This window comes from Cynocephalus volans, chromosome 14 (genome assembly GCF_027409185.1).
Source record: "Cynocephalus volans isolate mCynVol1 chromosome 14, mCynVol1.pri, whole genome shotgun sequence".
Taxonomy (NCBI): domain Eukaryota; kingdom Metazoa; phylum Chordata; class Mammalia; order Dermoptera; family Cynocephalidae; genus Cynocephalus; species Cynocephalus volans.
Window position 1 is genome coordinate 35,836,583 of NC_084473.1, and position 26,184 is coordinate 35,862,766.

Here is a 26,184-nt window from a genome sequence, read left to right on the forward strand (position 1 = left end):
TTTTAACACCTTTGTCTGCTAATTATATCTGCTTCTTTACATGTCTAATAATTTTTTATTGGGTGTTGGACATCTCGATTTTATGCTCTGGATTTTGTTCTGTTCTTTTAAAGAGTACTGGACTTCCATCTTCATGGTAGTTAAATTACTTGTGAGTCAGTTTAATCCTTTGGAGGCTTACTTTTAATCTATTTCAGGGCAAACCTAAATAGCCTTAACTCTAGTGTTACCTTAGCCCCACTGCCAAGGCATTACCCTTCTGGGATCTCTCCTGAAAGCCTCTTGTATTCCATAAGCATTCTCTACTCTGGCTGGTGGGAACTTGAATGCTTCCCAAGTTCTGTGTAATCTATAGGAATAGTTCAGTTTATAGTCTTCTGGAATTGTTCTTTCCCTGGAAGTTGTTCTTTGCTAGTACTGATGGGGTTTTACACCATGCATGTGCAGACTGGTATTTAATGCATATTTGTGGAGCTCTTTTTCTGCATACCTCCCTCATCTTCAGTACACTATCACATACATTCTAATGCATAAATGCTTCAGTTTCTCTGAACTCTGATCTCTTCAGTTTCTCTGATCTCTGATCTCTGTCCATTCCACTCAGTGAGACTACCAGGCTGTTTGGTTTTCCCCTCCCTGTGCTGTAGTCCGGAAATTGCTTCCAGTTGGAAACCTAGGGACATCATAGGATGTCCTTACGCCATTTCTTTCTCATTTCTCAGGGATCACAGGTGGCAATGCTCTGATAGTTTGTTCTTTGAGAAAATATCAAGAAAAACAAATCTGAAAAATTAATTTCCTATAATGAACAATTTAACACTATAGTAACATTTTTCCCGAGTCGCTAACAAAATTTAATACAAATATTTACCTGTTTGCAAAATAGAGGAAACTGAAGGGAAAATAATTTTGGAACTTTAAAGTATGTTTTTTAAATGTCTAAATATATTTTATTCTAATTACAAAAGTTTATCATAGTACTTTTTTAAAACACTTACTGCCATTTTGAAGTCTCAGAAGGGAAGAGAACTTTGTATTAATGTTTTCCTTTAATCGTCTTCTGACTTTAAGGACTGGGATAGGCAACAAAACTAGTGAAGATGAGACTTACTGAAGAAAGATTATGATACATTTAGTCAAAGTAGTTGAATTTATGTAGAATGAGATAGGCCATAGCTTGGGCTTTGAATATAAAAAGATGAAAGGTCAGGGAGAGTAAGGAGTCAAAGAAATGACTTTTTTTATTATTAAAAAACCTGAAAATTTGAAAGAAAACAAAAACATTAAGACCTCAGATATACATAGAAATATAAAGATCAATGAATTATGGGTCAGAAGAAAGGGGATGAAGCCTGTATATATGTTATCATTTTTGCTTTCCATGTTGAATAAAACAGAGATAGGGTGGGTTACAAACTTATCAAAGCTGTCTAATATATTTTTTATCACAAAGCCCTGGGCATTTAAAAATGTTAATCATTCTTAATTTAAATACTGATGTGTAGTAGGTACTAAGGAAGAGCTTCTTGGCCTGTAAAGATTAGATATGACCCAGAAATCAGCACATTAATTTTATGTAAATAAAAGATCAGAGAAAGTTAAGAATAACTTGAATTCTTAAATAGTTTTCTCAGAAATTTATAATGATGGTTTTACTTCTGTTTATCACACTCTTTAAAAATATACAGTACACGATAAATTTCAGATTGGTCATGCAAAATACAAATTCTGAATTAAGGCTGATAGTTTACACTAGACTCCAGTAATATCCTTAAAATAAATATTTCCATTGGGCCACATACATTATAGAGGTACTCATACTATATTTTAGTTTATGATTAATCAAGTGTTTTTTTGGATGATGTAGACTTGGCTTTTGTTGATTGAAAAAGCACTAATATTTTTGTCTTGGACAGAAACAAAAGCAACATCTCTTCACATTTATGCTTTTAATTTTAGAAACAAATCCCAAGAAATGCCTCATCCTAGAAACAAAGAACTCATACTTGGCATCATGGTGGGAACTGCCGGAATCATCTTGCTGCTTTTGTGGTACCATAAGGTCCGTAAACCAAGAATAGCAGTGAATTTACCTAAATTTCTTTCTCTTGGTAACACATTTGATGCAATGACATTGCAAGATGGAATACATAATGACCAAGGTACAGCCGAGATCCTTCAAGGAAGGCAACTTCAGATACTGGAGAAATTAAATGAATTACTGACAAATATGGAAGAACTCAAAAAGGAAATCAGATTTCTTAAAGAAGCTATTCCAGAGCTGGAGGAATATATACAAGGTGAACTTGGAGGGAAGGCAACTGTTCATAAGATAAGTCCTCAGCACAGAGCTAGAAAAAGAAGGCTCGCCACAGTTCAAAGTTCAGCAACAAGTAATAATAGTTCAGAGGAAGCAGAAAGTGAAGGAGGGTAAGTGTCCTTAAGATGTTTCCCACGATTATTTATTACATTATTGCTATTATTTAGGTACTTTTATTATGTATTTCAGTCATATGTTCTGCTGCTAGCAAGATATAAAAAGGAGTGATTGCTTAGATTATAATTAAAACCATGTTCAGTATTTAAGATAGTTTAGACTGCATTACAAAAGGAATATAAATACTATAACTTACTAGTAGTAGATGGCATCATTTGACTATTAAGGAAGACAGTAATTGTTTGCCAAAATGTGTAACCTATTTTTTTATGGGGCCACTGTGTGACTCCTTATTTAAGAACTCTGTAGACCGGTGCTGTTCAATAGAACTTTCCATGATGATGAAAACGTTCCCTATCCGTGCTGCCCAGTATGGTAGTTACTAGACACGTGTTAAGCACTTGAAATATGGCTGGTGCAACTGAGGAACTGAATTTTAATTTTATTTAATTACAATTGTAGTTTTATTTAATTGTAATTAATTTAAATTTAAATAGCCACATCCAGCTAGTGGCTACTGAATTTTAGCTCAGGTCTAAAAAATTTCAAGAATGTATAAGTGATTCAGTCTCCTCCTCACATGGGGTAATCCATTGAATTCTAACACCAAGAACATAACTTATTTTTTTTTCTCCTGAAAGAATATTATTTATGAATAAAGAAATTGTGCCTGACTAGTGTTTTTGAGGAATAAAATAAGGTGGTAAAAAAAAGGAGCACTAATGAATATGATATAACCTGAAATTCTTGAGGGCAGGGACCCTGTGTTTTTATTGTTGTATTCCTAACATCTTATTTCTGTGCCTGGCACAGACTAGATGCCAATAAATATTTCTTGAGTGAATGAGTGATCTGCTACATTACCATGGAATTGGGAGAAAGGATCTGCAGAGAGGAAACAAGGGAGTAGGGATGAAAGGTAATTTCCTAGGTATAGAAATAGTGATCAGGTCTTTGAGATCAGTGCCAGGACTGGAATTGTTGAGTATTTTTATACATGAACTGGAGAAATGACTATATGAAAAACCTTTCAGATAGGGAAGAACCACAAATGATAGATCTAGATAATAGGAAGGTCTAAAAATTTTGTGTTTCTGAACAACAAAAACAAAAAGTTGTAGAATGGTTTTATTTATTTATTTTTTTGTAGACTGGTTTTAAAATAAGCAAGTAGTATGTTTAGAAGGAATCTAAAGTAGTTTTAAGTCATTCAAAACTGTAACTCAAAAAGAGACCTGGTTATTATTATGGGTATAGGGAATAGCAGCTTAGTACTCAAATAATGACAAAAATCCCTGCATAACCTTGAGCATCTTTGAGAGTTTTAAGGACAATCCAGATGGTTATCCTTCCTGTGTGTAAATCTGTGGTGTTTCCTCATCATGAGTCCTGTGTGCAGTTTTGGCAATCACATCATAGAAAGGATGTAATGAAGATCCTCTAGACTGAGAGGAGAGACGGCCGAGTGTAAGTTAAATCTAAATAAACCCTGGTTAAGTTGAGCATAGCCTTCTTCACAACATTCTACAATTCTAGGAAGAGAGGCAAACATGAATAAGTGTAGGATAAGATTAGGATAAATAAAAAGAAGGTAATCGTGGGACTTAACTGCTAGTAATGATAGAGGCATACATTTTTTATGTGGGTTCAAGAAGGATTTGTGAAATTTATGAATGAGAGTCAGTGCAGCTAATAAGAAAAACCAGACACATAAAAACTTTAGGATTGGTGTCAGGTGAGACGTTCCCTCCTCTTGTTCAGTCCTGGGTTCCTTTGTTAGCATGAAATACTAGAGTGGATGTAATACATCCCTAGTAACTTAGACTAGATTACAGCAAATAGCACTTAATAAAGTAAAGGGAGAGAAACTTTTTCCTCTTTAGCCCTCTTTTAGAAAATAAACAAGCAGACACACACATAATTCGGATTTCTTTTTTAGAAAGGAATAAGAAACAGAAAGATTGAACACACCTTTCTAAATAAATACCTGGAAACTAACTTTTTAAATAAAATATTTTTTAATCACAAGGTCTTTGTGAAGTATATTTGTATGTATTTTAGATTGTCTGTCATTTTATAATCTTCCATGGGAACAAAATTACGGGCCATGGTGAGATGCAGCCATAACCCTTAACCACTCTTCAGATGGTGTTTATCCTTCATATACAGTGTCCTTGATAGCAAAATTAACACGTCAAATGGCAATTACATGTTTCATATGTAAAATGTATCTTTTGCAAGAGGTGCCTGGAGATTTTTACTTCTTTTAGTAAAATAGGTATCAGCCACAATTCATTAATACTATTAGTTTTACACAAGAAGGGAAAACATCTAATTATACCCTTAGTTGTCGACAAAAACTTGAGTGTAGGGCTCACACAATTTGGGTCAATCAGTGGAATGCATTTTCTGTAAACATTGTTAGAATTTCTTGCATGCCATCTCTTAGAACAGAAGTATCACCATGGATTTAGAGATTTATGCCTTTTTGGACTCTCCTAATTTCATTTATTTGGGTTTGGTGGTATTGATGATTGGTAGTCAAATTCTTGTAACATGGCCTATGGGGGATCTGTTAAGGTTGTTCCTTTATCCTTTTTAGCACTAGAGTTAACATCTTGGAAATCATCTTTGCTTCTTGGTCACAATGTTTCAACTGATTTTGTTTTTGTCCCTGCCACAAGACATGGAATCAGCTACTGCCTTGGCAGCATTAGTTCCTTTCAGTGAGAATAGTGTTAGATACTAAAATCTGGGTACAGGTCGAATATCCCTTTTCCAAAAATACTTGGGACCAGAAGTGTTTTGGATTTTGGATTTTTTCAAATTTTGGAATATTTGCAGAATACACACTGGTTGAGCATCCCTAATCCAAAAATCTGAAATCTGAAATGCTCCAGTGAGCATTTCCTTTGAGCATCATGTTGGTGCTCAAAAAATTTTGGATTTTGGTGCATTTAGGATTTTGGATTTTCGGATTAGGGATGCTCAACCTTTATATGGAAGAATAGTGTTTTTAGGCAGGATGATATCAGAGGTTGTTTTGGTTTCTTTGGGACATGGCAAAAAATACATATTTTTAAAAATATTTTTAAGGTAACTAGTTTACATTTATGTTTTCAGTTTAAATTTAAGTCCTTATTTCTGAAATCTTTCTAGTTCATTTTCATTTTTTAAGTCACCCACCTCTTTTTTCCTCTGTCATATTTGACCTATATTGCTCTATCCAACTAAGGGTTTAAAAATTGTTGTTTAAATCACAGTATTATGTGAAGCTTAGAAAGCTCTCTTTAAAAAGTAGAATCTTATTTCAGTTTAGGAGTAATAAATTTATTATTTCATTTCACTGGAGGCTTTAGGAAGAATAAATGTTTCAAAATTAAATGCAGGTTTGTATAGTGACCATATGGGCCTTTTTTTCCTTGGCCTAGGTATTTTCATTTTAGTGTTAGGTTCGTATGATACCCTCAGGTAGAATCAACAGAAACATTACTGATTACTTAAAAAGAAAATGAAACCCCACAAATCTATCCCCAGGAGAACAGCAGCATCATACAAGGCATGGTACCTAGTACCTTTAGATGATATTGCTTTGATAGAGGATGATGATGAAAGTGAGACTACAGACAGGTACAGGCTTTTGAGGCTTTGTTTGAAACTCCTTTAACTTTCATGTTCATGAACCAAAATACAGAACTTGCTTTTTGTTCATTTGCATTTTTACTCTTACCATTATTTACTCCCATCAAGTCAGTATTAGTGTTGTCCTTCAGTTTTCCCAAGGCATTGAGATAAATGCTCATTATGTGGTGATTATGTATTCCTTAGTGTTGTGGTAAATGAAATGTGCCAAAAAAAAAACAACTTCTGTTTCAGATCTTTTTTTGAATGAAACATTACACATATAACTGAAGTCTCCTTTTCACTCCTTTCTCTGAAGGTTAACCATTATCTTGAAGTTGGGGTGCCTTCTTCCTTCAAAAGTTTTAATTGTTCTCCTATATGTGCATGTTTACATAAACAAGGCGTAAATTGTTCTTTTGTTCTTAAAATTTACGTTAAATGGTCAGCTAGCTCAGATAGTTACAGCATGGTGTTATAATACCAAGATCAAGGGTTCAGATCCCAGGACTGCTAGCCACAGAAACAAACAAACAAACAAAAAAAACCCCAAGTTACAGATCAAACTCCTTGTTCTACTCTTTTCCCCCTTCTCACTACTGTCCGTGACTAGTCTTAAAAAGAAAAACAAAAACAACTACAATATAAAACCCAGACCTAAAATTTATATAAGTGATATTACATGGAATATAACACTTCATAACATGCTTTTGCATTAAATGTTTTTTTGAGTTTCTTCCATGTTAACGTATGTGTACTTACTTCATTCTTCCCAGTTGTTATGCTGCATTCCATTGTATGAATATTCCGTAATTTATTTCCCTATTGATGGATGTTTAGGCTCCCATTTTTACTCTTATAAACAGTGCCTCATTGAATACCTTTCTTCCTAATTCTTTAGGCATATGGTGAAGAATTTCTTGAAAGTATATATTTAGAAGTGGAATTGTTGAGTTATAGACTAAGTATATTATATATTACTAAATCATTCTTCAAAGTATACCAACTCACAATCTTATAAGCAGTGTATAAGAATTTGTATGGGGAGGTAAGAAAAGCCAAGAACAAAGTAATAAGTGCCAAGTATCTTTGCATCCTGCAGCCAGGTGCTAGACATGCTGAGAGACCAAAGCTACTGCCAGCACAAGCAGTTACCCACCTGCAGCCTATGAAAGGAAGCTGCTGAAGGGTGGGGAAAAGCTTTCTTCAGGGAAAGTTGGTTCACGCTCTGGACATCCCACCAGTATGTGTACAAAGCTGGATGCTGTGGAATATTGAGCAGACTTTGTCATATGGGGATAGAGAAGAGGCTACAGAGCCTTCTGGAATCAGTACTGAAGGAGTGGACAGAGGTGGATGAGCAAAAGAAGAAGAATGACTGGTTAAAGAAGTAGAAGAAGAACCAGAGAACAAAGATGTCACAGAAGCCAAGAGAGGACAAAGTTTCGAGAACAGTGGTAAAGGCCACAGATTACAGAATCATTCTTACTCAAGTGTCAGTCCTGGCTCAGCCTTTAACTAGCTATATAACTTCACTTCTCCAAACCTGAATTTATCTTAAAATGTGGTTAATAATATATGTCTCATGTTGTTTTAAGTCTTAAATGGGATGATATAGGAAGGTACTTTGCATTGTATCTAATCTATAGTAAATTCTAAAAAAAAAGTTATTTTATCAATAAGAGAGAAACAATCAAATGTATCACATGCACTAGAATGGGGTGGGCAAACTTTTTCCATACGAATTTTAGGCTTCGAGGGCCATATATCTGTCTCAACTGTTCAACTCTGCCATTGTAGTGTGAAAGCAGCCGTAGACAATATGGGTATGGCTGTGTTGCAATAAAACTTTTTTTTTACAAAAACAGGTTGCAGGTGGATTGGGATCCCAGGGTGTGGTTTGCCAACCCCTGAACTAGAAAAATATGTTTAGCAGTAGCCTTTCAGTTGTAGTGTTTTTGGTCGAGTAAAACAAGGACTGAACTTTGTTTCCTGGATTTGGGACTTAGGAGGTCATTTATTGATAAGCTTTGCAGGAGCAGTTGCTGGGTAGTGATGAGTTCAGAAACCTGATCTAGGCCTGGGCAAGTTAATGAGAGGTAAAAATGTGGATAGCAGAGGGTAGACCTTTATTTAAAGAACTTGACTTTGAATGGAAGGAGAATGTGTAATGCAAGAAGGGGATAGATTCAGAGAGCATATATTTTATGTTTTACTTTTTGGTTTTGTTTTAAGCTGGGGGGGTACTTGAACATATATATAGACTGCAGGGGTGAAAAATAGAGCAAGAGTGAAAATACAGAAAAAGGACCTTTTTAAAAAAAAAAAATCAGACACAAATAGGAAATAACTCTTGAAACAAGGTGTGGCCTGGCACTTGTAGAAGGAGTACACCTTAGTTATTGGGATAACATGTAGAAGAAAGAGAATAGTATCATTTGCAGATTCTAGAGAAACTCTATTAACCTTAAGATAGTATCTGATAACATGGGAACTGACAATGTAAAGTCTCTTTAACACTGCCACCCCAGTAAAAGAGTACCAGCTTGGAGTATATTAAACTCTTCTCCACCTTGCATTATCTTCCTAATCAGTGTCCCCTTTACCATAATATCTATAAATATAATAACCAGTAGGTTTTTAAGAAAGACAGAAAGAACAAGCTTGCAAATTCATTTATTTGTAAAACAGATATTTATTGAGCACCTACTATGAGCTGTGTTCTTATAGGAGGTACAGCGGTGACAAGTCCCTTTACACATAGAGCTTACATTCTTTCGGCCTTCACCTCCAATTTGGAGACATTTGTCTTTAGAAGTCTCATCCAGTGATCTTCTTGTGCTTTATTCACAACTGGAAATGTAAAACATCCATCCATTCTACTAGTAAGTCCACAAATGAATACGGATGCCCCTGACACCTTGGCACCAAGAGTAATACTTAGATACCTTCATGTCCTCAAATGTCCAGGACCCATAGATACAAACAATGTATACAATGTATTAAAAAAAATTACAGAAGTTCTACATGTCACTTAAGAGAAAGGAAAATATCCCAGTTCTGTGACTACACAGATATTACAGAAGAAAATGGAAGTCAACTTTATCAGTTTTTTACAGACCCTGTCCTAAATGTTTTGTATTCATTATCTCATTTAATAACACATTAACTCTGAGGTTTTAGACATGGAGTCTGGGAAAGATTAGACAACTCGCTAGTAAGAGGCAGTGTCTGTACACCTAACCACTGTGTACGCTGCCTCTTTCTGTTCTCATCCCCATTTAAGAAAGTACAGGTGTCAGGTACTCTAAAAGCATTATCCTAGGAGATAGAGAGAAGAGGGATAAGGTGAAGGTGTGTATGAAATACCTGCTGAATTCAGACTTTACCTCTCAAGGTGCACACCCAAGTAAAAAACTCTCTTCAATTCTACTAGAATATCCTTTTAAGGCCAACCTAACTAAGGAGGCTTGGGTGGGTTCAGATATACTGTATGTCATTGATTCTAAGTTGAACATTTTTTCACATTTTAATATCTCTTAAATTGAGATGTGTCTCACCACCAATTAATAGCATCATAGCACTGCATCATAATCTAATTGGCAACTTTTTTTCCTCTCTTGCAGTTGTGATGATGTTTTCGATTCTATGAAATAAGGAGTAGATGTCTTCCTACCTTATAACTCTAGTTTTCTCAGGGAAGTAGGGCTATGGGTCATCTGCTAGGGTGGAGGCAAATGGATATTTGAGGAAGGGGAGAGGGATTCTTTACTCATCTCTTCCATGTACCACTTCTCTCCTATCCTTTATCAATTTCCAAGTCCTAGGGCTTTGATCTCCTTAAGAATTTTCACTGATATGTCTACTGTGGTATCCCTAGTGCTTAGCACAGTGCCTTTCTGGCACATGATAAATGATGATCACTAGATATTTGCATCAATAATGAATGAGCAATGAATGAAGAAAGTTTAGAAGAGCAGTTGTGGGGAGTAGTATAGGGAGACAAGTAAGGATTACCCAGCAGACGGTTGACCCAGTTGAGGTTCAAGACTATGTACCAGTCTGCACTGTTGGGTGATTTTTGTTTTTTCACCAGTTCTTGGCATTTTATGTAAGGGAGTAAGAGGTCTAATGGTTGAGTTAATCCAGATTTGGGGATTTGCAGGGTGAGCTTGATAGAGAAAAGGTTGAAGATGTTGAAAGTACAGATAAGAATAGAATTCATCTAATATTGGAGCACATCTGTACTTTTTGGCCTAATATATATATTTGAATAACCTTCTTGTTTTCAAAAGAAAATTATATGTAGATTAGGAAATTCTAGAAATTGAATTTCTATGAAATAGCAATATCTTATAAAATAAGCAGTATTTATATTTATGCTACATTAATAAAATAAACATATTTATATTCACAAAATAAGCAATCTTTTTTCTTCCTTTCAAGTCACATACAGATAACCATGCTCTCTGAGTGAAGAGTTGAATGTTGTTAACAAACTATGTGAACCTATGTGAATAGTTTAATGTTGTAATGAAACAGTGAATCTATGTGAATAGTTTAATGTTATAATGAAAGAAAATATAAGTTAACTTGGTGATAATTTAAAGATGAACATTACTGTTACTGTATATAATAATACACATTTGATAAACCACTTATAAAAATAGGTATAATTAATGTAATGATTTGAATGATTTACATTATTATTATTGAATAATAATACTAAGCTCAGATCAACTAAAGAGGTAACTGTACATTTCTCTATAACTGAATTCAGAGTAGCTCACAATCTCTGTTTTTGTTAATATGGAAACACTTGAATTTTCCAATTCAAGTTAGCTCAGTCAGTTCTAGTTTAGAGCTATTTCTTTGTGTTAAAGATTCAGTCCCAATCAGAGTTGTCCCCTCCTTGTGCCTCCTACTTCTCCCCAGGTGTAACATAGATTCCCTGAAGGAACTTATCATCTAGACACCAGAAGGAGGGACATTCAGTACTAGTGTTATTCACTGTCCTTACTGAACTCCACCTCAGATAGGAGCTACTGTGAGATACCTCTGAAGGTCCTTCTACTTGGATTCTGGGAGTTGTTCATGACCCAGATGTTCTGGTACAGAGTTACTCAAAGTGTGATCTGTGGAGCAGCAGCATCAGCATCCCTTCCAGCCAGTGAGAATGTTGGAAATGTACATTCTCAGGACCCATCCCAGACCTGGGGAATCAGAATCTCTGGGAGCAGTGCCCAGGAGTCTGCATTTTAACAAGCTCTCTTGATGACTCTGATGCACCCTAAAGTTTTAGCTTTGTTCTAGATTTTCTAACATCTAGCTGAGCTATCATGATGAAATTATAGTTTTGATGAGTGGCAATTATGGTAAATAAGATGTTCATTATGCATAGTGAAGTATAATAATGGGACATTGGTCTTGGGTGGGAATACAGTGGCTATAGAGGAAAAGGAGGTTTAGGTGGCCATAGGGCATGATGAAAGCAGAGCATACCTGGGGTCATGGAATTGATAGAATAAAGAGTTGGAAATGAATTGAAGCAGCATGTTTAAGATGCTTGCCATTATAAGGGGTTACCACCTTCTTTTGGGCTAAGTCTAATTTTGGTTCTCTGAAAAATAAGCAAAGAGGGGGTAATTTTAGGACATCTAGAAATTTAGATAAGTTCTCTACCCAGAACAATATTAAATAACTTTCAGATATTACCATGCTCATATGAGATTTCTTTTCCTTTCAAATGTCCAGGCAGATCTGGATCTTCTTCCTCATCCCCAAAACTTTCACACACACCCAAAAACCTTTTTTTGTGGATAGTCATAGATTTGTGTGAATGGGCTAGTGGGGAGTGATCTGATCTCTTTATTTACCTCACTTGAGCAGAAATGATTGGCAGTGTTGAGATCTAGTCATAAACTCATCATTTCCTTTGGGGTAGCTCAGTAGGCACATGCTTCTTTTAGAGGCCTTTGGTGGGAGTGTTAAACAACAAGATGGCCCAACTTGGGGGAAAAAGATTTCTAATAGAAACTTTATAAGCATTACATATTCTATTCTTGCAATGTGCAAAAGAGGTCTCTTTGGAAAAGGTAACCACAGATCTCAGAGTGACTTAGGAACAGTAGAAGTCAATCTCACAAGAAAGGGAAAAGATAATAGATTGTTGCAATAAGAGACAGTTTTGCTTGGGCTTTTTATGCTCCTACACATCTTGCTAGGTATGCCAAGAATGTAAGTCCCTGACCACTCTTTACCTGGGCCATTTTTCAGGGTTGTGGAAGAAACCTTGAGGAATGAAGTAATGTTTTCCTCCAGGACCAGGAGCAGGTTTAGCAGATTTATTTTCTGCTTGCTGTAGAAGTAGTAGATCACCTAAGCTCAGTATTTCTTCCCTGTAACTCAATTCACTGTAAATACATATGTCTCTGGACCCAGTGTCTCTGCATTACTCTTGTGGGCAATGTGGGGCCAAGGAGAACCAACACAAATATTCTGGTAATCATGCTGGTTGCTGTGCCATGAGTAATATGTCTTCTGTTTCTGACCCAGGAATCTCATGTCTTCTGCCAGCATCCATGAAAGAATAAGAGATTAGCTTATTAGCTTGAATGTAGGGTAAAATCAAATCACAAATATGACAATTGTATCGTGAGAATTAGAGAGCTTTAGGTCTCTTGAAAAGAATTTGCTCAAGGGTTTCCTGCAGTCAGATGTAAGGAAGAGAACAAAGACTGGCAGGGATAGTAGGGTATAGAATCAAGATATTGAGCAATAAGTAAAAGTATTTGAGAGATGTTTTATGTCATATGTGGCTATACACATACATCTATAATGGGGTTTATGTGTACTCCATATTGTTTTGGGAAAGGAAAGGACAATGTTTCTTTTCCAGTAATTCTATTAACCTTGCCTTTTGGTGAGTATAAGATCCACAGGTAATAAACAGTGACACAGCAGATCTCCATAATCTGTGCATATAGACCAAACAGTCAGTGGCACCCTTTACAGCCAAGGTGGACAAAACTTGTTTCATTTGGGGGGGCAATGACATTTGCTACTTATTAAGCTTTTTTTTCCCTTCTCAATGTATCTTCAGGCCAACATCTGTAACTGTTGCTTTTCCATGTCACTGGAGGGTATAAAAAGCGGGGAAAAAGAATGTTCAGGTGAAAGGAGAATGAGTTAGGAGGCAAGGGGTGTGAAGGCAGCTGATGAGAGAGACAGTCCCAAGTAAAGGACTGTGCAGATATCATATATGTTATTTCCCTCATCCAGCTCTTTCCTCACCCCTTGGTTTGTTGGCTGACTCCTCAAGCATAATGAAGGTAGAATACGCATTCCTCAGCTGAGTGAATTGCAGCATTTCAAAAAGGTGAGCCACAGAACAATTTTATTTAAACTGATGTCATTAGATTCTAGAGTCTTCTGTCATCACATTCTGTTATTGCCATGTTAATTCCACATGCAGCTTAAGCATTCAGTCTCCTGACTTGTTCCACCGACACAGGGCATTGTACAACTTCAAGATGATGGCCTAGAAGGGAAGGGAAAGACTTACTTTGGATTAAGTTCAATATGGGAAAATGCTTAAGGTAAGGCTTTAAAAGAAAAAAAACAATTCTTCCCATGTTTTATGTGTTAAAGGACATTGAAAATATTCATAAACCAAGCTTCAGTGCTTCCTTTAGTTTCCCACAGTAGCTGGATATCTGGAATGTCTGGATATTTAGCTGAAACATTCTCTCCAGAGAGATTCCGCTTCATCCATGGTTAATATTTTAAAATGCAGTTCGTCAGCAGGGTATAAGTTTATTCCACTTAACTCCTTTAAATACGGTAGTTCAATAGTCTCAAACAGATATTGTGATTTATTATCTTTAAAACCAGAAGTTCTATCTTTTCCTTTTGGGGATGCTTTAGTTCTGGTGTCCTTTTGTATGTTTCCTCTGATCTTTCTTTCTGCCTGCTTCCCTGAGTCTTTCAATTTCTCTTCCCAAGGTTTAACAGAGTGGGCAGGTACTGTGTAAGTAGAGAAAATCTTTTAGACTCATACATTCCTTTGGGTACATCTGTATGACCATCAACCTTAGCTACTGTATTTTTCTCATTCCCTGTAGTTTCCATATTGGTAAGCAGGATATTATTCTTCAGGAGGCTTGGCAGGTTTCCACTCTGCTTTCTATTTGTTTTCCTCATTTGACCCTTTTTTCACTCTAGCAGCTGCAAAGATGACCAGAGCTTCCAATCAAATTATCCTGAAGATCAAGTTACTTCAGCCCACCAGCATCACAGAGCACCTTCTGTTTCACAACCAAATATGGCTCTTGGTGGTAAAACATCTCATCCTTCTGCAGCACCTAAAGTCAATTTACCCAAAGGAGGTAGAAGGTTTTCTTCTCCATCAAGAACATCTTCCTCTGAAAGAAGAGGTTCTTTATGCTTTAGATTTCCAAAAAGCAAAACTTCCTGGCAACAAAGTAGAGCTAACTTTAATTCTCAAGAAGACATAAGCTTCAGTGATTTAAAATCTTCCTCAAACCATTTTGGTGGCTTTAGAGTCCAAAGACCTTTCTCTTCCCATAAACTAAGTATAGTTTCCTATTACAAGAATGCCATTTTTTTTGATTCTCAATCAAGTAGTCCAAACGTGTTTAATCTAAATGAAATTGAAATCTTTTCTAAAAACTCAAATAATATTGATGCTCAAAAATTTATAATGTTCACTGCTCCTGAACATAGCACTAAACATTTTAGGAATTTTGAAACAAGAGCCACTTCTTCAGCCAGTCAGAACACTTCTGATAGAGTCTCCTATCAACCAAGATCAGCATCCTTTTTTTCTTCTGTTTCCTATGTCTCTCAACAAAATCACATTGCTACTGATATTCAGCAAAGTGGCCAGTTAATCAAAGATTCAAAAGATTCCCCTTATCCTGGTCCTCAGAGTCACAGTGTAAATCATTCTGCAGCTATGATTGAACAGCATCCCTCTCAAAGTGTAACTTCGCCTATCCTCCATAATGTTGGATTTTTGTCTTACAAAAACGTCGGTAGTTTTACCCCATCTCAAAAAGAAGTTTTCTCGGGCCCTTTTGAAGATGAAAACTTTGCTGTCTCGTCTCAAGATGAAGACAAATCTTCACCTATTGAAATTTCTAAAATAAGGTCACCTCAAACTTTATTCTCTCTTAGGACAGCTCAGACCAGAAGTTTTGTCTCCATTCATTCTCCATAGTCTGTAGAAATCATTGCTCACTTCTCACAGAAGTCCCTTCTTACAAAGCTTCACTGCATTTTCTGAACAAAATTCCTATGTTATAGTCTAAATTTAAATTTAATTGGTACATTTTGGAAATTTAATTTATTGACATTATTGGAATATGAAAGTCAAAAATGGTTTCATCTGTTTCAGGCTTTTTTCAGATTTACTGCTTAGAGATTGGCTGGTTCCAAATTTAAGTGATTTCTGTGGTCTGAAAATAACATCGAGCTTTGATGTATAGGTCTTCTAAATGTAATACATTCTTTGAGAGTTTAGTGCCTTCTTTTATCCTACTCTAATCATGAGAGATAGTATTCCTACATAATCTGTAGGGCTATATTTATTAATTCACACATTTTCATCTATATCAGACTTGCTAGCTATATTTCTAGTGCCAGATATCCCACTGATAGATGTTTTATTAACTCAAGAATCAAATAATGAGTAAAAAAAATTATAGTGGAACTATGTAGAATATTTACAAACCATATATTTTAACTAAATAGTTTTTATATGTATTCATCTATGCACAAATCTGGAAATTCAGAGAACTCTGAAGTTAGAGATAAAGATGTATATCAGTGTCCAAAAATTTTATTTTTAAAAGTGAATATTTTAAATATTTTTTCCTATTATGTTAAATAAAGTGTATAAACATTTATCAGAATAACTAATGAACATGCATATAGGCAATTAAAAACACTTAAGTTAAAATAGAATTAGACTTTGTAGAAAAAAGGAATTGGCATCATTTAAAATTATTTATCATAATAAAATGCCCTCCAAATCTTCATTGAGCTAAGATGTTACTGTTACTTTTGTGATTTTCCCCTTTTTTTATCATGTATCTTTAACAATTTTTTTAATTTTAATTTTTTTAATTGTTATGAAATACACATAACATAAAATTTACCATCTTAACCATTTTTAAGTGTGTAGTTCAATGGCAGTAAGTACATTGACATTGCTGTACAACCATCACCACCACCCATCTCCACAACTCTTTTCATCTTGCAGAACTGAAGCTCTGTACTCATTAAACAATGACTCTGCATTCCTCTCTCCTCCCAGCCACTATCAACTATCATTCTACTTTTTGCCCATGATTTACTCTGAGTATTTCATATAAGTGGAATTGTATAGTATTTGTCTTTTCATCACTGGCTTATTTCAGTTAACATAATGTCCTTATGGTTCATCCATGTTGTAGCATATGTCAGAGTGTCCTTCCTTTGCAAGGAATAATATTCCGTTGTATGTATAGTCCACATTTTGCTCATCAATTCATCCATCAATGGATAATTTGGGTTGAATTTACCAATATTTATTGTGAATAATACTGCTATAAAAATGGGTGTACAAATACCTCTTTGAGACCCTTGCTTTAATTTTTTTGGAGTATATACCCAGAAATGGAATTTCTGTGTTATATGGTAATTCTATTTTTAATTTTTTTTGAGAAACCACTGTATTGTTCTCCATAGTGGCTGCACCATTTTAAATTTCCACCAAAAGTGCACAAGGTTTCCAGTTTCTCCACTTCTTCCCAACACTTATCGTTTTGTTTTGTTTTATCATAGTAACCATCATAACAGATGTGAAGTAGTATCTCATCATGGTTTTGATTTGCACATTCCTTATAATTAGTAATATTGACCATCTTTTCATGTGATATTAGCCATTTGTATATTTTCTTTGTAGAAATATATATTCAAGTCCTTTGCCCATTTTTAAATCAGGTTGTTTTTTGTTGTTGAGTTGTAAGAGTTTATATATTTTGGATATTTACCTTTATCAGAGGTACAGTTTGCAAATTATTTTTCCAGTGAGTGTGTTGCCTTTTTATTCTGTTGATAGTGTCTGTTGGTACACAGAAGTTTTAGATTTTCATGTAGTTCAGTTTATCTATTTTTTTCTTTCATTGCCTGTGTTTTTATCATGTCCAAGAAATTATTGCTAAATCTAGTGTCATGAAGCATCATAGTTTTAGCTGTTATGTTTAGGTCTTTGATGCATTTTGAGTTAGTTTTTGCATATAGTGTTAAGTAAGGATCTAACTTTGTTCTTTTGCATGTGGATATCCAGTTTTCCCAGCACCATTAGTTGAAGAGACTGTCCTTTCTCCATTGAATGGTCTTGACACCTTTGTCAAAAAGGTTACTTTTGGGCTCTCAATTCTCTTCTTTTGGTCTGTATGTCTGTCTTTATGCCAGTACCACACTGTTTTGATTACACAAAGTGTAGCTTTGTGTAGTAAGTTTAGAAATCAGGAAGTGTGAGACTTCCAATTTTGTTTTTTTTAAGATTGTTTTAGCTCTTTGGGGGTCCCTTGAGATTCTGAATGAACTTCAGGGTATATCTATTTCTGAAAAAAAACATTGAAATTTTGAGAGATTACTTTGAATGTGTAGATCATTTTGGGTAGTATTGACATCTTAACAATGTTAAATTTTCAAATCCATGAACATGAGATGTTTTTCCATTTGTGTCTTCAAATTCTTGCAACAATGTTTTGTAGTTTTCAGTGTACAAGTCTTTCACCTCCTTAAAGTTAGTCCTAAGTATTTTTTTTTATGCTGTTTTGAATAGAATTATTTTCATAATTTCCTTTTCAGACAGCTCATTGTTAATGCATAGAAACACAAATGATTTTTGCTTGTTGAGTTTTGTATTCTGCAACTTTCTGAATTTCCTTATTAATTCTTATAGTCTTTTTCTATGTGGAATCTTTAGGTGTTTTTCCTAAATATAAGATCGTGTTTTCTATAAACAGAAAATAATTTTGCTTTTTCCTTTCCAATTTGGATGACTTCTTTTTTTGAAACATAATGTATTATACATATTTGTGGGGTACAGAGTTGAATATCAATACCTGCATACTATGTGTGATGATCAAATCAGGGTAATTAGCATATTCATCATTACAAAACGTTGTCATTCTTTGTGTCCATTAATTTCTTGGTAACTCCACTCCCACTTTCCCCACTCTGGTAACCACAGTTCTGTTCCCTCCTCCTGAAAGTTCAACATATTATTGTGATTGTTCATTCTATCTTTCTCTTTTATTTATTTAGCTTCCTCTTATGAGTGAGGACATGCAGTGTTTCTCTTTCTGTGCCTACCTTATTTCACTTAACATAATTTTCTACAAGCTCATCCATGCTGCTGCAAATGGCAGAATTTTATTCTTTTTTATGGGATGCCTTTTATTTCTGTATCTTCCCTAATTGCTCTAGCTAAGTCTTTCAGTGCTATATTGAGTACAAGTGGTGAAAGCAGACACCCTTGTCTTGTTCCTGATCTTAAAGGAAAAGCTTTTGGTCTTACCACTGAGTATGGTGTTAGTTGTGGGCTTTTCATTTATGGACTTTACTATGCGGAAGCGGTTTCCTTCTATTCCTAGTTTGTTGACCATTTCTATCATAAAAGGGTGCTGAATTTTGTCTAATGCTTTTTCTACATCAGTGGAGATGATCGTGTGGTTTTCCCCTTAATTTTGTTAATGTGGTATATCATGTTGGTTGATTTTCATATGTTGAATCATCCTTGTATTCCCAGAATAACTCTCACTTAGTTGTGGCATATGTTCTTTCTAACATGCTGTTGGATTCTGTTTGCTGGTATTTTGTTGAGAATTTTTGCATCAATATTCATTAGAGATATTGGTCTATAGTTTTCTTGTAGTGTCTTTGTTTAGCTTTGGTATCAGGGTAATGCTGACTTCATAGAATGAGTCTGAAAGTATTTCCCCCTCTTCAAATTTTTGGGAGATTTAGAGGAGGGCTGATGTTTATTCTTCTTTAAATGTTTGGTAGAATTCAACAGTGAAGCCATCTAGTCCTGGGCTTTCTCTTGCTGGAAGAGTTTTGGTTATTGATTCAATCTCCTTACCAGTTACAAGTCTGTTCACATTTTCAATTTCTTCCTGACTCAATCTTGGTAGTTTGTGTGTTTCTAAGAATTTGGCCATTTCATTTAGGATATCCAAACTTGTTGGCATATAATTCTTCATAGTACTCTTTTATAATCCTTTTTATTTTGATAAAATCAGTAATAATATCCCCTCTTTCAGTTCTGATTTTAGTTATTTGAGTCTTCTCTCTCTCTTTTTTTAGTCATTCTACCTAAAGATCTGTCAATTTTGTTAATCTTTTTGAAAAACAAACTCTTGATTTTATTAATTTTCTCTATTTTTCTATTCTCTTTTTATTTCTGCTCTAATTGACATTATTTTCTTCTGCTAGCTTTGGGTTTAGTTTATTCTTCTTTGTCTATTTTCTTAATGATTCAGGACCTTTCTTCTTTTTTTGGCTGCTGACTGGTATGGATTTCTTCTTTTTTAATGTAGGCATTTTTACAACTATAAATTTCCCTCTTACCACTGCTTTTGCTGCATCCCATAAGTTTTGGTATGTTGTGTTGTTGTTTTCATTTGACTCAAGATATTTTCTAATTTACCTGTGATTTTTTTTGTTTGGCCCACTGGTTGTTTTGAGTGTCTTGTTTAATTTCCACATTTGTGAATTTCTTAGTTTTCCTTCTGTTGATTTCTGGTTTCATTTTGCTATGATCAAAAAAGATACTTTGTATGATTCCAGTCTTCTAAAATTTATTAAGACTTGTTTTGTGGCCTAACATATGATCTGTCCTGGAGAATGTTTTTTGTGCACTTGAGAAGACTTATGTATTGTGCTATTGTTGGGTGGCACAGTCTGTGTATGTCTGTTAGGTCCAGTAGATCTATAATCATGTTCAAGTCCTCTGTTTCCTTATTGATCTGCCTGGTTTTTCTATCCATTATTTAAAATGGGGCGTTGAAGTCTTTTTACTATTATTGTGTTGCTGTCTATTTCTCCCTTCAAGTCTATCAATGTTTGCTGTATATATTTAGGAACTTTGATGTTTCGTGCATATGATTTTGTTATTATATCTTCTTGGTGAATTGACCCTTTTATTGCAATAAAATGTCTTTCTTTGTCTCTTGTAACAGTTTTTAACTTAAAGTCTGTTTTGTCTGACATTGTATAGCCACCCCTACTCTCTTTTGGTTATTCATTTGTATCAAATATCTTTTTTCATCCTTTCACTTTCAATCTATGTGTGTCCTTAGAGAGAAAGTAGTCTCCTATAGATAACATATAGATGGATCCTGAGTATTGTATCCATTCTGACAATATATGTCTTTTGATTGAGGAATTTAATCCATTTACATTTGAAATAATTACTGACAGAAAACGACTTACTATTGCCATTTTGTTATTTTTTGTATGTCTTCTAGGTTTTTTTCTTCTCTCATTTCCCTCTTTACTACCTTTCTTTGTGTTTAGTTGGGTTTTTTAAAAATGACATCTTTTTATTTCCTTACCTTCCTTTGTGTTTAGTTGGGTTTTTTTAAATGACATCTTTTTATTTCCTTTTGCATATATTCTATAGTTATTTTCTTTGTGGTTACCATGGGGATTACATATAACATCTCAAAGTTATAGTAACCTATTTTAAACTGATATGAACTTAACTTTAATTGCATACAAAAATTCTGCTTCTTTACAACTCCACCCACCCATTTATGTTATTGATGTCACAATTTACATCTTTATATACTGCGTAACCATTAATATAGATTCATAATGATTTTTATGCTTTTCTCTTTAAATCCTGTAAAAGAATAAGAGATGGAGTTTTAATACTGGTTTTTATATTTGTCCAGGTATTTACCTTTGCTGGAGAACGTTATATTTTCATATGGCTTCAAGTTACTGTCTAATGTCCTTTTGTTTAAACTTGAAGGACCTTGCTTTGGTATTTCATGTAGAGCAGGTCTAATGGTAATGAACTCCCTCAGCTTTTCCTTGTCTGGAAATATTTTAATTTCTCCCTCGTTTTTTGAAGGACAGTTTTGCTAGTTGCAGAATTCTTGGCTGACAAGGTTTTCTCTTTTAATTTTAAGTATATTATCCCACTCCCCTCTGTTCTGCAAGGTTTCTGCTGAAATCCTTCTGCTGGAAATTTCTCAACAGAAATCCACTGATAATATTATTGAGCGTCCGTTAAACATGATGAGTTGCTTTTCTTTTGATGCTTTCAAGATTCTCTTTGTCTTTAGTTTTCAACAGTTCAAGTATGATGTGTCTTGGTGTGGATCTCTTTAGGTTTATCATACTTGGAGTTCATTGAGCTGTTTGCATTTGTATTTCCTTGTCTTTCCCCAGATTTGGGTTTTTCTACCATTATTTCTTCAAATAAGCTCATTGCTTCATTCTCTCTGTATTCAATGTCTGGGATACCCCTAATGTATTTATTGTTCTGCTTCATGGTATCCCATAAGTCCCTTATGCTCTGTTCATTTTTCTTTATTCTTTCTTCTTTTTGCACTTCAAAATCCATATATTTAAATGATCTGCCTTCAAGTTTGCCTGTTCTTTTTTTCTGCCTGTTTGAGTCTTTTGTTGCTTCCCTTCAGTGAATTTTTCAATTCAGTTATTGTATTTTTCAGCTCTAATTTATTTTGGGTTCTTTTTTTTTATAATTTCTAATTCTTGGTTGATATTTTGTTTATATAATGTTTTCCTGATTTTTAGTTCTCTCCATGTTTTCCTTTAGCTCTTTGAGCATATTTAGACCATTATTTAATATTGTTGATAGTTCAAAGCTCATATAACTTTAGGACAATTTTTTGATTTATTTTGTTCCTTTTAATGAGCCATCTTTCTCTGTTTCTTTGTATGCCTTTTGGTAAAAATTGTGAATTTGAAACAACAGCCAACTCTCCTAGCCTTTGTGCCCTCGCTCCATGCAGAAGATCCTCACTAATCATTCTCATCTGAAAGCTTAAGGTCTTCTCAAGTCTTTTTTGAGTACACATCTTTTCCTTGACCTGTGTGTGTGAGTGTGTGTATGCACGCACATGTGTGCATTTTCCCCAATTCCTCTCATATACATGGCTGCTTTTAAATATCTTAATTTCCCTAAGAGACTCACCCCTGCTTATTCTTGGAGCCTTAGATGTTCTGTTGTATTTCTCTATGCATAATCTCTTCACCTAGGTATTCATGGGTTCCTGGTCCACCCCATAGCTCTTGTGCACCACAGTGCCCATCACTGCTTTCAGCAGTCTCCAACCTACTATTCAAACTATGCCTTCAGTTTTATCTGAAGTCTGAATCAAGCAAGACAGAAAGTCTCCCAGGAAGCCCCCATACAGGCCAGAGCATTGCAAGCAAACTCCACTCTTTTTCTTCTGTCCTAAGGGAGGACCCAAGAATCAGGCAGCTTCCTCCCATCCATGTGACATCAGAGAGGAGGTGGGGCAAAGGTAAACAAAAACACCATGAGATTTTCTACCATTTTGATTTTGGCTTTTTCTTGATTTGATACTCACTTGGTGGATGCAAATCCTTGACCAGTTTCTAGATCCCCCACAAAGCTATTTTAGTCGGTTGTTAGTGTTTCCACAGGAAAAGAAGAGCCTATGTCAACTATTGATATATTTCTGTAAATATGCTACTTTATTTTACAGTAAATAATGTCATTTTCTCTTTAAATAATGTGACTATGCCTTAAGAGATGCTGTTGTTCTTGAAGCAAGTAGTTGATCATGCAGAATTGAAGGGATAGGGAAAATGGCATAGTTATTATTAAAATTGGGAACAGAAAATAGGACCAGAAAAGAACATGAGGGACAAATATTTGTAAGTAAATTTGACATTTTAAGGTGAACTTCTCCAAACCTGTTAGAAGGCTACTGGAAAATTCTAGGTTTGACATCAGATAATCAATGAAATGCCTTTTTGTTTGTCTTGGTTGGGGGGGCCTAGTACAAATCTAATCTCTAACTCCAATTTAAAAGATACAGTTAAAATTTCATAGTCATATTTGAATATGCCTTATTTTTTTAATTGGCTTTCAGAACTTTCTCATAGTTTTCTGAGAAATGCCCAGTTATAAGGTCTCTATTTAAAGTAGGAAAGTAATTTTCCCACCCTTGTGTGTTTTAATGTAGGGAAGAGACTAGCCTTGATGTTCTCTTTTGTTTTCTTGGCCAGTTTGCCTATTGGCTATGCCAATACCACATTGACCTAATTTCTGTAGCATCATCCTTTATACTGTAGTCCTGATGTCTGTTCTTGAAAATTGTCTTGGCTCTTCTTGCACTTGCCCTTTTATATTAATTTTAATTTTATATTAATTTCAGGAATTTTTCATAGGAAATTTCCATTGGGATTTTCTTAGCATTCCATTACAAGTATAGATTAATTTGAGGCTGTATAAAATTATTTTAATGTTAAGTTTTCCTGTCCATATATATTTTTTCCATTTATTTAAGTACTCTTTAATGTCCTCAGATGATATTTTGTCATTTTCTCCAGAAAGGTCATAAAAAAACTTTTGTGGAATTTTTTTTTAAGGGTACCTTATATTTTTCCTGCTATTATAAATGTCATATTTTATTAAATTATATTTTATGACTTGTTTTATAGAGTATAAGAACACAATTGATTTTCATGAATCAATCATAAATCTTAATTAGTTTTAAATTATTTGTTAATTCTTTCAGGTTTTCTAGGAATAATCTTTGAATAATAACAATTCTGTTCCTTCTTCCTGATATGATAATTTTTATTTGTTTTTCTTTTAATATTGTGCCAGTGGGAACTCTAGTTCAATGTCAAATAGAAACAGCAGTATTGGACATTCTTCTCTTTTGCTGATTTTAAAGAGATAGCTTCTGATGTTTCATCATTAAGTGTGAAATGTGTTATAGTTTTTGGTACCTAACCTTTTTTGTTGGTTTGGAAGTCCCTTCTATTTCTTATTTAAGAATTTGTTATTTCTTTTGTCCTGAAATGGTGTTGAAAGAAAAAAATATTTTAATGACTACTAAAATAATCATATAGTTTTTCTCATTTTATCATTTATGCCACAGAAATTTTCTAGTGTTAAGCTGTGCTTGTAATTCCTAGCATTAGTTCGTGCTTGTTGCAGTTCTTTGGTTGATGTTTTTTTGAGGATTTTTGCATCTACGTTTATATGTAATATTGGCCTATAATTTTCATTTTTTTATACTATCCATGTTTGGTTTTGATATCAGTTATGCTAGTTTTATAAAATGAGCCAGGGAGTGTTACCTCTTTATTAATTCCTTAAAAGATTTTGGATAAGTTTAGCTCTTTGGATATTAGGTAGAATTCACTATAAAACTATTCTCTGTGTGTGTGCGTGGGGTGGGTTGAGGCAAGTAGATATATAATTTTTATTTAATTTTTTTAATGACTAGAGGAATATTTAAGTTTTTCTTCTTATAAAAAATAGCTTTATTGAGATTTATGTACCTTTAAATTCACCCTTTTGAAGTGTACAGTTTGGTGGTTTTTAATTTATTCACAGTTGCCCATTTTTAAGTTGGATTATTTGTCTTTCGATCGCTGAGTTGTTTTTTATATATTCCGTATAGTAGTTCTTTATCACATAGAGTATTTTCTCCCATTCTGTAGATTATCTTTTCACTTTCTTGACAGTGATATTTGAAGCATGAGCGTTTTTCATTTCGATAAAATCTAATTTATTTATATTTTTCTTTTATCACTTGTGCTTGTGGAGTCATTACCTTTGAAACTTGCCTAATCCAAAGTCACAAATATTTACTTCTGTGTTCTCTTCTAGGAATTTTATAATTTTAGCTCTTACATTTAGGTTTTTGATACATTTTGAGTTAATTTTTATTTATGATGTGAGATGAGAATTTAACTTCATTTTTGTGCATGTGGCTATCCATTTGTCCTGAAAATGGAGCAGCTAGGAAGCCAGTGTGGGGTTGAATGAGTGAGAAGAGAGGTTAGGGCATTGTAGATTGTTGTTAGGACTTGAGCTTTTCCTGTGAGTGAAAGTGGACACCATTGCAGAATTTCAGGCCTAAGAGTGTCATGATTTGACTTGCAGTTTAAAAGGATCACTCTGGCTATTATGCATAACTTTCAAAGCAGTTGATGATTATTTCTGCAATTTTAGGTATATAACAGCTAATACTGACACAGAAGAACAGAGTTTTCTGGTCCCTAAGGCATTTAACACACATGTACAAGAATTAAATTTAGATGTCCTTCTTCAGAAGGCAGATCATTTACGTACAGATGAGTCTGGCAAGATGGAGAGTTTTGAACTACTTTGCGATCACAAAGAAAAGGTAAGAGATAGTGACAATAACATGTTCCTGTAATTTTAATTTTGATTTAATGTACTATCCCATTCGTGTTATGATCATACTAGTTGTGTCACCATTCCCACAAGCTAAATGAATGATGTAAAATTTTTCTATAAAATTACTAAAATTTTTAAAAAGTAACCATAAGAGTTTATTAAACTGTGGGGTTATAAAAATGAGAACCAGAGCTATAATTACACAGATTTACTTTATTTGATTTTTTTTATTAATTTGTATATTTAATAAATATTTTATAGCAGATAAAGAAATTATGCCAAGGTATAAAGTACTGCTTCTCTGGGAAAAGGAAAAACTATATATTAAGTTTTCTGTGTAGTTATCAATATAACCACTATCAGTATTTAAAGCTATCTCTACCAATGGTCATTTTGCAGTGATTAATGTTGGGCCTGAACTGGAAAAGCTCATTTCTCTCACCACCACTTAAAAAAAAAAAAAAAAAAGAGTTTGTAATATCTCAAGGAGAAATACATATCTTTCTTTCCCATGAGCAATTTGTCTAACCTTTGTCAAAGGATTTAGCAATGGTAAACAAATTATCTAAAACTTATAAAACCTCCAAGATTATATTTAGGTAATTGAGATAAAAACTGCTCTTCTGATTAAATGCAACTTAATCTACAGATATTATCTAAAATG

General features: G+C 34.3%; 1 protein-coding gene across 2 annotated transcripts in view; it reads left to right on the forward strand.

The window, feature by feature from the left end:
- The window catches only part of RMDN2 (regulator of microtubule dynamics 2), a 79,518-nt gene that overhangs the window by 12,552 nt on the left and 40,782 nt on the right, over window positions 1–26,184 (forward strand). For both annotated transcript variants that reach the window (XM_063078453.1, XM_063078454.1), the window contains exons 2-3: window positions 1,960–2,430; window positions 25,332–25,506. In XM_063078453.1, coding sequence (XP_062934523.1) covers window positions 1,976–2,430; window positions 25,332–25,506 — 630 coding nt within the window. In that variant the 5' untranslated portion in view covers window positions 1,960–1,975. The remainder of the gene's footprint in view (window positions 1–1,959; window positions 2,431–25,331; window positions 25,507–26,184) is intronic.